At 28.3% G+C, this 15,160-nt stretch overlaps 1 protein-coding gene across 1 annotated transcript in view; it reads right to left on the bottom strand.

Moving 5' to 3' along the window:
- The window catches only part of LOC110282933 (uncharacterized), a 338,382-nt gene that overhangs the window by 20,530 nt on the left and 302,692 nt on the right, over positions 1-15,160 (bottom strand). Inside the window, exons 18-25 of the mRNA XM_087161146.1 lie at positions 10,669-10,848; positions 9,287-9,424; positions 7,440-7,500; positions 7,226-7,317; positions 7,049-7,146; positions 5,914-6,031; positions 4,713-4,846; positions 2,443-2,635 (exon numbers count right to left, since the gene is read on the bottom strand). Of these exons, the coding sequence (XP_087017272.1) occupies positions 2,443-2,635; positions 4,713-4,846; positions 5,914-6,031; positions 7,049-7,146; positions 7,226-7,317; positions 7,440-7,500; positions 9,287-9,424; positions 10,669-10,848 (1,014 nt within the window). The remainder of the gene's footprint in view (positions 1-2,442; positions 2,636-4,712; positions 4,847-5,913; positions 6,032-7,048; positions 7,147-7,225; positions 7,318-7,439; positions 7,501-9,286; positions 9,425-10,668; positions 10,849-15,160) is intronic.

Raw genomic sequence — 15,160 nt, 5'->3', positions numbered from 1 at the left:
GAAAATAAATAGTCTCGTCTTCTTTTTTTTAACTTTACTAATAATCCATTCCTCCGGAAAGTAAATTAAAAAAAAAAAATATTTCATGATATCAGTATTTATTTATTTTTCTTTCGAAATACAGTTGAAAATAATTTAAAAAGAAAATTCATAAATACTCATCATAAGAAAACTTTTTTTTAATGTTCAGTAAGGAAAATATTTACCAAGGAATTTATTAGGAAAGATACGCACCAAGTACTTTGAACTAATTTACTAATAAAAAAGTAATTTCAAAATTATATTTTAAATTTCCGCAAGAAAATAAACAGTCCCGTTTTCTTTTTTTTTTAACTTTACTAATAATCCATTCCTACGGAAAGTAAATTAAAAAAAAATATTTCATGATATCAGTATTTATTTATTTTTCATTTAATCGCATTCATTTAATCGAGAACTAAAATGATTTAGTTCTCGAAGCATTACGTTAATTACCATTGATCGCAAGAAACGTACAGAAACTAGATAGTATAACTTATAAAAATTAATATGAATTTAAAATTTTCTGTGGACGTGTTTTTCTACTTTGAGTAAATTAGATTCATTCTTATTTTTATTTAATATATATATATATATATATATATATATATATATATATATATATATATATATATATATATATATATATATATATATATATATATATATATATATAAGGCATAAGCCTTATTACGTATTTTTTAAATAAGCAATTTTTTTGTATTTATTTTAATTTTTCTTTACTATTTTATTTGTAGTTAACGAATGTTTAAAAAATTCAGATTGATAAAAATTTTATTCTTGCAAATAAATATGTGTGTATATGCTACCACCTCAGAAAAAAAAAACATTCTTGACTTCTTTCACATTTTTTCTATTTCAATTAAATTTTAGTGACTTTTTTGTATTAATACTTTCAGAACACAAAAAAATACTGAATTACTGATATACATTCCTTTAAAACGAAGTGCATGATAAGTTGATTTCAGTAATAACATGAACAATACCTAGTGCATAGCTTCATTTAAAATTACTTCTAATATACTAGTATGCAACTTCTTTTGAGAGATGAGAGAATTGGCGAGTTTTCAGACTTCAAGAATTGTAGCAGGATTCGAAGGTATTAAAATACGCCAATGCCAATCTCATTGTGTAACCCCTAAGCTTTCTCGAAGTTCTTACTTCCAACAGGTGTGTTCTTAGGGGGGGGGGACTGTCTTGAGTAGTACAATGGGTTATCTTTTGGGCCAGAGAGGGCATCCCCGCTCAAGGAAGCTGCGAAACACATATAAGATTTAAATGGAGACTTTTGATTTGGAATATTAAAGAAAGAAGGTAAGATTTTTGACGACAATGCTCACTCACTTTTTGCCTATCAAACAGCTTTTATTGCAACAGTTTAATTACTATCCATTCTACAGTATGGATTTGGCACACTGTGGCTACTTTTGTATCCCAATATGAAGTAACATTTGATAGGAATGAGATTTATTTCCTTAAAAAGGCAAATGGTTTAATGCTTTATCAAGAATATAGCTGGGAGCTGATGTAATTTAGGTATACAAAAATTGTCATAATGTCTACAAAAATAAATCGATTGATTGAGTGAATAGACAAACGTTTGATCTTTAAGATAACGTAAATATTAAAAAGAAATAGTCCATTTATAATTTTTTAGAAAAAAAGAGATCTTAGCTTAAAAGGCCTTAGCAAAAAGTTGGCGAAAAGCACTTAAACCACATGGAGAAAAAAATATGGTAAAACTACTAAACAGTATGGTAATAAAATTTCTGGTGACAATAAAATTTCTGGTGAGACCCCCTCATTTTTAAAATAAAAACCAAAATATGCAGAATCTAAACATTTCAGTTTGAAATTTTTCCATTCATATAGTTACGGTTGACTGGAAATTCTGGTTTTCAAAATTAAAAAACGTATTGCTACACATTTAGTTAAAAACATAAAGCTTAAAAGTAAATTTAGGCAAATAAACGGTTTTTATGCCAGGTCCTGAGGTATCATGACAAAACTACCAAATTTTACGCCATATATCAAATTTAATCACATATTATAAAACGATATTTTATTGTTAATTTTATCAAGATCATTACCAAAGCTTGGTTTTAGCTCGGTGAAAATTACAGAGCTTTTTGGTGTTCTCATATAGCCAGAAACACAGTAAATTTTATCATATTCTGGAATAGTAATAGTTTTACCATATTATTCTTTTTTTGTATGTGCAGAATATGGAGGTAATTCCACTGAGATTTATTATTACTTTAAGTTGATTAAAATATCTTATTAAGTTATTAAAAAGTAATTAATTTCTTCAATTTTCTAATTCTCTCTTTTACTCGTGAAAAAAGAAGTATCACTAAATGAATAAAATTAGCTATTTCATTGTGAATAGATAAAGGAAAATACTTTTGATGATCGAGAACTATAATTCTCTCTGATGTCATACAGTAATCTACAGTTGAGAAAATATGGATCCCACAGCTGGAGAATAGATGAACCTCTTAACGTAATCCATACTCCTTGGTCTCCAACAAGCATGCGATAGATGTAGTCCAAATTATTCGATGACGCTTGGAACTGCTCCACAACATCCAGTGTCCTGAGGAAATAATAGAATATATTCCAATAAGTAACTGGCATGGAATGATTCAAGATAGAATGTTTGATAATAATTCCAAGATTTATCAAGCTAGATTATACAAATATGTATTATTTAAGAGGCTACTACCCTCAGCACTTTGGAACTTAAGTTAAAATTTTGATGTGCCGTTTTTCGTTATTTCTTTCTTATTTAGCAAACTTTTGATAATATACTATTATTCGAAAGCACAATATTTTCTTATTTTATTTTATAACCGTCGTTGAACAGTCAACCCAGTTTTGGGTTTATGATTACAAATGCTCAACTCCGTAGCCTTGTAATATACCTAATCCAGAAAATAAAGGAGCTGCTGAATTAATCATTGGAAGAAATTTGCCTTCGTGGAGGACTTTTTTGGTGGAACTATTCCGCCTTTGCTGTATACGGGGAGGAAAACCACGAAAACCTCCTACGGTTAGCCTTATTGCTAGGGAACTCTAACCAATGATCCGTCTACCACTGATGATATTTTACATCAGCACTGTAGTCTTTCCGGGTCACGTGCTTGATAATTTTTAGAACTTTCTATGTATTTTCCCATCAAAAATTTGAAACAATAAAACTATGCGATATTTTGATACGTGTCAGTAATTTAAAACTACGCATGTGTCAGTTTTTGTTACAGTTTAATGGATGATGCTGAGAAATTATTTTTACGTTTATTGTATAAAAACAACGATATTCATCAAAATTCAGGAAACAGGCAACTGTATACTATTTAAACACCTTTTAAAAACTGCTGATAACATAATAGCGTTGGCAGAATTTTATCAGAAAAAATTAATAGAGAATCTAAAAATCATGCGCTTTATATCTCAAATTCTGTTTGGGTGACGGTCTTCTAATTTACGTGTATCCTAAGATACTGCCGAATTGAATAAATATGCACCATTTTTTTGCTGAGAATTTAACAAATACAATTAAAAGCTTATTTAGAATATTTTTTCTGCGTCTCCACCCCGTTGACAGGAGAGAGGATTCACACGGGTATCCTGGTGTTATATTCTAATTACCCAGTAAGTACAGTAATTACACTCTCATGGAGGATTACATAAACACTAATTCAAAATTATTACGAGCTAAATTAATATTGTGGGTTATTTATCACGAAAATATACCTTACAGAACATAAATATAAATTTTCATTTTTAAAGTTTAAGGACAATGTTTACATCATTTTTTGCGATGATTAAAAACTTAATCACTTAAAATGAATAAGTTAATTTTCCTACTCAAAAAAGAGCGAAATTGTTTAAAACTGAACTTGAGTTAAATACACCTATGTTTGAGTCAAATACTTGCTTGGAGTTGAATCGAATTTGAGTGGCAGATATTTAAGAGATACTTGAGTTATTTTCGCTCAAGGATGATTTGGATGAGTGGCAACATATCAGCTCAGAGAGACTTAAAAGTAGATTCCATTTATTATTTAATTGTGTGTAAGCTATAAGCTGGAATTTGTATCGTTTTATTTAATAAAAGCAAACGATGTGGAATTTCGGTTGCTATGACGATATAATGGAACAATTTGTTTAAATAAAAGTGTTATGTTCTTGCTATTTTACGTTTAGCTATTTACTCAAGTATAGCACAATTATGTCTTTCAACTTTTTGAATAACGAAGAATTGAAGGAACATTTAATTAGTAGTGGTATTTCTGAAGAAAACGCTGCTTTACTTTTGGGTAAGAAAATGTATTTTACTTCCCTACTAGAAGAATACTAAATGTAGTTGCGCACACAAAAGGCACTTCATCGGATCTAGATTAATTTACAAGATACCAAATTTTATATGACTACTCCTTGGACTCTTATCAGTGTCACACAAAAACCAGATTTCGTAATTATGATAGATATTTGTCTTTCTGCATATAGAAATATTTTAATTTAAAATTGTAATTTAAAAACATTTATCTTTTAATAACTGTCATAGCTAAAGGATTATTATTACTTTTACTTTACTTTCAAGAGGTTTTGATTTAAAAATGTCTTGTTGATTTTTGGTATTAAAAGAAGAAAAAAAGAGTATATACTACCTTGCACTGAGTACAGTAACGTTTGGACCACAAGCACACCATAATCTTCTCCCAACCAATTGTAAGCATGTTACAGGACTTGAACCAATAACAACATAAAACACTTCAGGCTTCGGCATACGTCCTTGGACATTCTGGAAAGAGTAAAACAATGAATTTTTCACATTTAAGCAATGCGTTTAAAAAAAAAACATCGATAGCAATGGGTCAATTTTTTTGTTGCATGAGATTTCATAACCGATTTTAGATACTTTCATGTCACCGATTTCAAATCTGCAATTGGCTTTTATCGCCAAGCTACAGATTTTTTAAATAAAATTTTCAGACACATTTTTCGTCGAAATGTACAAGTTTAAAAGCTATACAAAACAGGTTGTCGCATAGATAACAGATTTCTAGGGAAGCTAGGACATATTATCGGTAAAAAAAAAAAATTAATTCTTATAAGCACATGCCCGGAAATGTCATCATATACCGATAGGGACGCTTCCCCTATCATAAACTGTTTTTTAGTGTTATTCTGAACAGGTCATGATAGGGAAGCGTCCCTAGCGGCGAGCGATAACGTTTCGAGGCATGGGTTTGTAAGCATTTTTCATCCTGATGAGATGTCCTGTTAACTGCCATAGAAGTTTGTCGCAATTCTTACGAGAGAACCGCGAATCCCAACGAAGACTGGTCGACACGAATCCGCAACCGGCTAGTGTTGACGTAAAATATCCTCAGTGGTAAACGGATCAAGGGTTAGAGTTCCTTTGCTGTCAGGGTAACCGTTGAAAGTTCTCGAGGTCTTCCTCTCCATGCAACGCAAATGTGTGTTAGTTCCATCAAAGAGTCCTCCACAAAGGCTACTTTCTCCCAATACTTGATCCAGGAGTTCCCTTGTTTTCTGGATTGGGTTCAAAATTACAAGGCTACGGAGTTGTACATTAGTAGTCGTAAACCCAAAAATTGGGTCGGCAGTTTAACGACGGTTATAAAATAAAATATTATTGCGACATATTTTTTATATAACTTTTTTAACTTTGTACATTTTGGTAATAAATTGACTGAAAATGACAGTTAAAAAATCTGTAACTTTAGGAGCAAAACTAGTTTGAAATCCTCACACCCGATTCAGACAAGTTTAAGTTCCTTTATAAATGAAACAAAAAATTTGTTCTGAGGTGTATTTTGAGAAGGAAACTATTATGGAAATTACTTCAACGACAGCAAGAGTTCCATCAGCAAGACCAGCAAAGACTTGTTTGACGCCATCCCTTTGATGTGAGCACAGACACAAAACGCATTCATTCAGGCATATCTCCCACATCTTTTTCCTTCATTGAAATGAAAAGACATGTTTAGTTTACACAAATTACGTATATATATTTATCATCAAGTTTAGCCTTTTGATATCTTAGCTGTAAATAATGGCACAAAATGTGTTTTTTTACTTAGTTATAGGTGGCTTGAAAAAATCCTCCATATAAGTAGGAATAATAAAATAAATAAAAAAAAAATTAAGTAATTAAACTTAATTATTGCTTTTAATTATTTATAATTGCTGCATAAAAATAGTTTTAATTTTTTACCTTTTATTTACGTTGGATATTTTAATTTTGTATTAGTAGATACTTTAACCCCTTTTCAGCCAAAGGTGGCGTAAATGCACCATTTCAATGTATATTTTTTATTTCCCTTGTGAGGTATATATTTCACTCATTTTATTTTTCTGCTATTTTAAAGTGTTCTGAAGGCATCTATAAACTATTTTTACATTGATTGGAGTAAAGACTTTCTGTTCAGAAATTTTTAAACTATTCTAGTTTCAACTTTTAATTTGTTTAACTTTTGTGAAATGTATAATCATACCATTTGAAATTAAAAATATGCTTTATGATGGGTTAGAGTTGCAAGTTACGTAAATGAAAAAAAAAAAAAAAAAAAAAAACAAATTTCATAAAAAAAACTGATGCTCAACTAAATGGTTCGTCTATTGATTTGGTTGATGGTGGGGATACGCAAAATTTTATTTTCTAAAGGAAATATTTTCATGCACGAAACTTTTTTGTGTCTTAATGAATATAATTTAAGCATATTTCAATGAAAATAATGCCACATTTCATACAGTTTCTATGCTTGGTCTAAAATGGATTAATTGTTTCGGTCCTAATTAGCTTTTCAGTTGTATAGCAATGGAAAATAAATAAAACAAAATTATTTTTTGATTTTTCCTAGTATTAATGAAAGCAATAAACTTACTGTTTTATCCCCACACTAAAAATTTTTCTAAAAAAAATCCCACTACTTTTAATCTTATAATTACTTTTTACACAGTTTTCATGAAGACTTACCTGGAAGCGGTATGGTAGGCGTGAACAAAGTGAGAGTACGTTCCAAAGAGCATTGTATCGTTATTAGGAGCGTGCATGCACATCACACGTGATTCAAACTAAAAAAATTCATCATTTCAATTGCAATAAAGTTTTTTTTCCTTTTAAAAAAATATTAATGCAAAAAAATTAGCTCACTTCTATGTGAATTCGATACATGATATTGTGTTCTATAATCACTGTAGAGACACGCGATCCGTGTTGATGGCTGTGACATATCCATACTTTGTCTGGAAATAAATGAAAATATCTAAACATTTGATCAAGAAGCAATATTTTATAGTCCGTGTCTTAAGAGAAGACAAATAAAAGCAAATTGGATATGTTTATTTGAAAGAATTATAACTCTTACCATTTCCCCAACATGCAGCACATTCTATCAAATAGTTACCTTCCATTTCAACTTGGGCCATCTAAATAAAACAAAAAATATGTAATTCAATAAAATATAATAACCTACGTCTAAAATTTGCTGAAATATGTACCTCTCCTTTTTTTAAAATTTCATTGCATGCATTCATCAGTAAAGCAGGACTTTAATAATGAGGGAGTGATAAGGCTGAATAAGATTATAATAGGTGGTAGTAGTTATAACAGAAAATTTTAAAAACCTCATAATACGGAGTGAAAATGCATTAGGATTTTTCATTTGTTTGTTTTTTTTAAATTCAGAATTGCTCTAACATCAACTCTAATATTGCTCTAAATGCTAATTTGAACAAAAAAAGGTAGCAAATAAAAGTTGATTGTTAGCCAATGAAATCAAAAACTTCTGCTTATTATTATATAACCCAATTTTGGAAATAGCAAATAATTTTCAAAACACAATTATGTAACAAGTACAAAATATCTGTTACAGAAGGTAATTACCATTTGTTATTAACAGAACTATTCTCCCTCAAACTATTTTTATACAACGAGTTATAATTCAGAAGCTGTTTTCAGGTACTTGAATAGCGAATACTAATTTTAACGCATTTCTTATAAAAATGCGAATTTAGTTTCCTATAGCATATTTCTCATAAAAATGCGAATGTAGTTTCTTATAACATATTTTTTTATTATAGAATGCGAATGTAGTTCCCCATACATTAATCTTAGAAAAATACGAATGTATTTTCCTATATACTAGATAGATACTATTTTTTACAACAGATATAAAATATCTGTTACCAATAGTATTAGCCATTTTTTTATTATTTTGAGAGTACATTACGATTGTAGTTTTCTATTTCAAATTTCTTATAAAATTGTGAGTATAGTTTTTAATTACACATTTCTTACGAAAATGAGAATGCAGTTTTTTAAATACTAGATAATAATATTAAGAATTTAATTGAGATTGAAGATTTAAAGATTTTAAGATTGCGAATGCAGTTTCTTGCATACTAAATTGATATTATTTTCCACTACAGGTATAAAATAACTCGCCCCAATAATATTAACCATCTTTTTATTATTTTGCAAATACATTACTATTATAGTTTCTATTACATATTTCTTATAAACGTATGAAAAAGTTTCCAAATACATATTTCTTATAAAAATGAGAAAACAGTTTCTACATAGTAGAATAGTTTTTTTTATATACTATAACAGTTTCTTATATACTAATTAAAAAATTAATTAAGTTTGAAGATTTTAACATTGCGAATGCATTTTCTTATATACTAGATTGATACTATATTTTACAACAGGTATAAAATATCAGTCAAAAATAATAAAATTTTTAATTATTTTAGGTTACATTAGGATTGCAGTTTTCTATTACATATTTCTTTTAAAATAGTGAATGCAGTTTTCAATTACATATTTCTTACAAAAATTAAAATGCAGTTTCTTACATACTAGAAAAAAATATTAAGATTCTGATTTTCCGTCAAATTTAATACATACAATAAATATTTTTTAATTTTTTTTAAAGGAAAATGTTAAATTACTCATGCATCTGTTCATTTCATGTATTTTTCCGAGCATCTATAAAATTTACCATACTTTTATCTAAATGGATCAATATAAAATTCAAATTGAAAATATATCTTCATTTAGATTTGAAATGAAAAAGAACGACATTTCAGAGTCAGTCCCCGTTTAATCACCCATAGAAAGGGGAAGAATTTTATGAAATATGGAATGGTAGGGGAGAAATGAAAAAGGGATTTGAGTAAAAGGGAAGGCAATATTTGCACTGAAAAATACCACTCTGTCTCTCTCTCTTATAGCACTTAGTTCTCTCTCTTTCTGTTCTGCTCTACGCTTGGCAGCGTTATGGAAGGCTTCTCGCTTTCTCCATAACTCATCTCGTTTCGGGAAAGGTTCCAATTCTTCGAAAGCAGCCTACAAAAGTTACACGATACGTTATTAAATATTTTGAGAAGAAAGGTATGTGACAATGTAATTAAAACTTCCGTCCAATAGACAGTTTACTCAGAGTTATGCTGTCGCACCATTTTGGAATGTGCTCCATTTTGATAGTTAAATTGATGGCACTTCAATACTTGTTACTATTCAGAAGGTATACAATGATGACTTAATTTGCTTATGGCATTTATGGAAATAAATAAAACACGTAAAATTAAGCTTCTTTTCAGTTCCATGAAAATTTTGCGGAACTGTTTTTATAATTCAGGTTCATGCTGTCGTGCCATTTTGGAATATGCTTAATTTTGATAGTTGAAGTGATGTTTTACCACTGAACACTTCAAAGCTTGTTACAATTCCGAATGTATACAATGACAGTTTAATTTCTTTATAGCATTTATGGATATAGCTAAAACATTTAAAATTAAGCCTATTTTCAGTTCCATGAAAATTTTGTGAAAATATTTTTATAATTCAGGGCATAGAATTTAAAACATATTAAATTTTTTTTTAATGATACGCTCTTATGTACTTAAAATTTATGATCTGAATGATTTAATCTTACACTTGTGACACTAAAGATTTACAAAATTATTTAGATTACAACTGATTCAATAGTAATTAGTATTCTTTAAGTAAATAATTTAAAATTTGGATTGAAAGTTAACTAGAAACCCTATAAAAATTTGAAAAATCCCCCCTTAATTTTTTACCTATCTTCACATTGACCTTATTCTTACATATTTATGCTTTATTAAAATACAAATGCGGACTGTTACTGATAAATTACAAAGTAATATTAAATAATTTCAAAACTTAATCTAAGTTTAAAAACCTAATCTTAAATGAAATCTATTAAGTTAAATGATATTTAATAATCGGTGAAACATTTCCAGACAATATTTTCTTGAAAAATGTATGAATCATTATTTTACTAAGCTTTTAATTTAACATGATTTGCAATTTATTTGGAGTAAGCAAACGCAATAACAAGCATTTCACACAATGAATTCATAGTTATGTATGATAAAAAAAGCTTTTCCAAAGGAAGGGAATTATTTTGTTTGGCATTGTTTGCAATTGCTTAATATTCATAGAGTATTAATTGCTTGATATTGATGAAATATTAAGTTATGAAACTTCTCTGAATATTCTTTACTAAATACACTTTAACTTCAATAATTAAATGTTGCATTTAATAATATTACATATTTGTTTACCGATATGAGGCCATCTACATCGAAACACAGTTTAGCAGCTGCTTTTAGCTGTCTCATTATAGATACAGTATCATGCTTAGCTAAAATTGCTTCTTCCTGCAGGTACAGTATTCCGAGGCAAAATCGAAATAAAACTTTTGGTCCTTCTAGCAGAAAGCAATCCCATATCCTTAGAAGAGTCTACAGAAAATTAAAAAAATTCCAAAGTTACATAGGCATTTTTAAACTTACATAAAATTGAAATATTTTTTTTTTGTGGTGAGTTATTTGAATGACTAACTAAGCAATAACTATAAGAAATATCGAGAACAAAAGTACTGGGTGGTTGAAAAAGCTCTCGCTAAATCCTAATATCACAAATTCATATTCACTGTAATGTATGCAAATGTAAAAAATTCGAGTTCACTGCAAATTCACTGCAAAAATTCCAGATTAAATTACAATAAAATCCATTCTTATAGTAAAATTGTACGGAACAAACAAAATAACATATCGTAAAAATCATTGTTTCACTGTTGTTAAGTATTTATAATAACTGTAAAATATAAGAATAAAATTTTATGGTCAAAATGGATTTTAAGGTGACATTAATTTTACGGATGATTCCGGAACTTTACGGATGATTCCGTAATTTGATCTGGAATTTTTTGCAGTATGAGCGATATGTAGAAGAAGCAGTGGTCGGAGTTTACTATATTATGTTTGTAGTTAACTACAACTACTTTGTTACAAATGTTTTAAACTACAACTAGAACTACATTTTTGAAAGAAATGACTACAGAAGATGTAGAGACGTAGATGTAGTGACGACGAGAGAGTGTCGAGATGTAGTTTAGGAGATAAACTTAATGGACACCCATGTTCAAATTGGTTTTGAATAAAAAAATTGGTTTATTTAAACTGATTCCTGTTTACGTCAGTTTATAAGTTTAAACCATTTTTAGGAACTTGTTCTTTTCCTCTTTAACTTTTTATGGCCATCTCGGCAGCGAATATTTAATTTAAGAAATTCTACTCTCAAGCAAATCCCGGATCAAATTCGGGTAAAAAGTTTTGGATCCCTCATTGCAGCATCAGTAAAATTAATTTTTCCATAAAATTCATTCTTACTGTAAAATTTTATAGCTTGGTTTTTACAATTATGTCTATTTAATAACAGATTCAGTTATTTTACAGTAAATATTAGCATAACACTTATGGACAATTAAATTTTTTTTTTTTTAGTATTACAGTAAAAATGGATTCTACGGTGAAATATACTAGCACCTTGAGTGCCGGTACTTTTTATTTAAATTTGATATAGAAATTTTAACAGTGTGAGAAATTATAAAATATTTTCAATTTGTTAAGTGTTCAACGTTCTTTTATTTCCTTTAAAAAATAAAATACAACGAAAATTACAGAGAAAATATGTTTTTTTCCCATTGAAATGACATTAATGTTTCTGTAGTGTACGTTCGTATTTGAAGATGTGGCCAATGTAATAAATTAACTATTATTCGAATTGACTTGTTTAAATATTAGTAATATGTAATTCAAAATGAGTAACTCTTATTAATGCTTAGCCACAGCAGTCACATTGCGTCTATTGACCGACCCGCAAAGATGGGTGCCAATCAGATTCGAAAAGATTTTGAGTTTTAACCTTGATTCCTTAACCACCGTCGTTACAAAATGATGCTTTTTTTATCACACTTCTCTCTGCTTTACCCTTTTTTACAGGTGCACACTTTAACTCTCCAAAAAAAAAGTAGGGACTACATTAGTTTCGATACTTGTCGCGTGGTATTTCCGACCTCTGAAAAGAATGAGTTCAACAAATAAATTAGGAGAGGAACAGAGAACAAATTAAGAGACTAACTGTTAAAATTCAAGCAAAATTTTCACATTTGCTCAATATTTTTTATCTTTTTTCACCATTTTTTACAACAAGTTGCTCAGAGACACGGTAACAGAAAAAATCATCCGTATTCACTAGATTTTGTTATTGAGCACTGTGCTCCCTGCAGAATATTTTTAATGGAAAAAAAATTTTTTTTTTAGGAAATCAAAGGAAGCCAAATTGCTTTAGTTGACGAAATTAAAACTAATTGACTTTTCTTTACAAAAAAAGTGATAAACATTTAAGAGTGAGTTTATGGAAAATACGCAATTGCTGAAAAATGAAATTTTTTAAATCAACACAGCTTTTGATTTTTAAATCATTACCGGATACACTATTCAAACGAATTCTTTTTTGCAACTTAAAAAAGGGTTCATTAGAAAAGATCATTAAAAAAGGTTTACAAACAACTTTTGAAACAATTCAGAAACTTTAAAAATGCATTTTAAATTTCAGGTACAAAAAACAGTATTGTGCTTTTAAAACGACTAATTTAAAATCAAAAATATTTGATTTTTCTTCAGTATAATTTGTATTTAAGAAAATTAAGAAGAAATAAAAAATTGTGCTTTTTTTACTTGTTTTCTTTAAAAACGTAGTAGATTAAAAATTGAATATGTATATGTCTGCAGGAAAATATTATTTTGAATTTCCTGCAGACAAATTAAAATATTTAATGCATATAAATTACTCAGTTTTCTTTGCCTTTCTGTTATTGATCGTTTAAAAAAACGCAAAAAGTAATAATGAAGAAAAAGAACAAACATTTAATATTTTTAAACATTTTATTTTATCGTATCGCTGTCAAAATATTCTATTCTTCGTGGATATTTTTCCTTTAGATTTGGCTTCAGGGAAACTAAAATGAAACAACTTTTACAACGTATCGTAATTTGTGATTAATATGAAGAAAATTTTTAAATGAAATGAAACAGCTTTGAAAGAATTACTGCACATTGCTCGTTTAAAGAAATCACGTTTATTCTAACATTTTATTTATAATTTCTCTCGATAATAAATATTCTTAATCACGATTGCAAAATAATCAAAGATCTAAAGTTTTTTGTCGCAATATTACTCTAAAATCTAATACATTGCGAACTTGTCAAAGCGTATATTTAAATAAATAAGCTTTTCATACAGTTTTGTAAATATGTGCATGTTGCATTGCATTGGTAATGCATGTTACATTGCATTGGTAATGCATGTTACATTTATGGCTTCGGAATCGATATTGAATTTGTTATTCTGTAGTCTGAAATTCCTTCTACATCTATAATATTTTATAATTAACACAATCAGAAAAATTGATTTGCCATTGTACCCTAAAGTCAGTAATAATACTTTGCAAATTTGTTACCACCATAATACGGCGTTAAATGAAACGCTCAACTGGATATGTACAGGGGGTCGACAAAATAATGGAAAAGTTTCTATTCTAATACACTTTTTCATATTTCTCAAGAAATAAGAAAAGAATAATTTTATATCTTCAGACGTGTTTAGATCACGCAATTTCTCATACTTCTCAATGAAGTTTAAAGCTTTTAGAGGTTTGTGGGACCGACAATAAATTACAAATGGAAAAAAATGTTTTCGAATACCCTATTCCAAACAATGAAGATATAGACTTGTAACTTGTAACAATTATTTTGGTTATTATGTGCAATAATTGCGCAAAATTTTATAAGCCTAGCTTAAATGTTTATAGAAATATGAGCATTTTTATAAAAAGACTATTTTTTTGCCTCATGTTTCATCGCTATAACTTTAAAATTCAATATAACTTTATGTTCAATAAAATTAAGGAAAATTTTTCGAGCAATTTAAAATTAATTACAAAATTTTTGCTTTAAAATTTAAAAAAAAATTCTTTTTAAATTCTGTAATGTGCCAGTCATTAAACTAGGTTCTTTATTCTGCCCATGCCCGGAAAAAATTTAACATTTTCTCTCATAATCTTGCATTGAATAGTCATTTGGCAAGTAATGAAAAATATCCGATTTGAATATGTTAAAAATTTTAAAAGTTTCAGGTAATTTTCTAAATAGCTTTTGTACTAGTTAAAAGAAAGCTCAAAATGCTAACGGGATTTTTACAAATATTATTTTGTATCATAAGACAGAATTAAATAACAAATAATACCTTACAATAAGTGAAAAATACACCGAAATATGATTGTACAAGGAAAGAAAACATGTGAAAAAACGATGCTTTTATTGGAGATGAACCTCAACAATGCCGGTGTCATTTTTGATAAATCTTATATAATAGAGCAAAATCAATTTAGTGAAAAACCCCTTATTAGATTTAGCGATGTTTTAAAATGTACGAAATTTACTTAAATAATCGCATGAAACTTCTTACATTTTCAAGAAATTAAAATTGAACTTTTTTATTAGTTTCGGAATACGATTTTCTACAAAATTAAGAAGAAAAAAAATTCAAATTTTCCCACGCATGTGCAGTATAAAAAAATAATTTAATGAGTCATATCTCTCACAGTTTTAAAAAAATTTTTCGAAACATTTAAAGCAATAATTTTGTAATTAAATTTAAATTGCTTCAAAAATGTTGATTAATTTTATTGAATATTTTTAAATTTATAGC

This window comes from Parasteatoda tepidariorum, chromosome 1 (assembly GCF_982258835.1).
Source record: "Parasteatoda tepidariorum strain Cologne lab strain chromosome 1, Ptep-v5.0, whole genome shotgun sequence".
NCBI classification, from domain to species: Eukaryota; Metazoa; Arthropoda; class Arachnida; order Araneae; family Theridiidae; genus Parasteatoda; species Parasteatoda tepidariorum.
The sequence above is the reverse complement of the archived record's forward strand: the minus strand, read 5'-3'. Positions and strand labels throughout refer to the sequence as shown.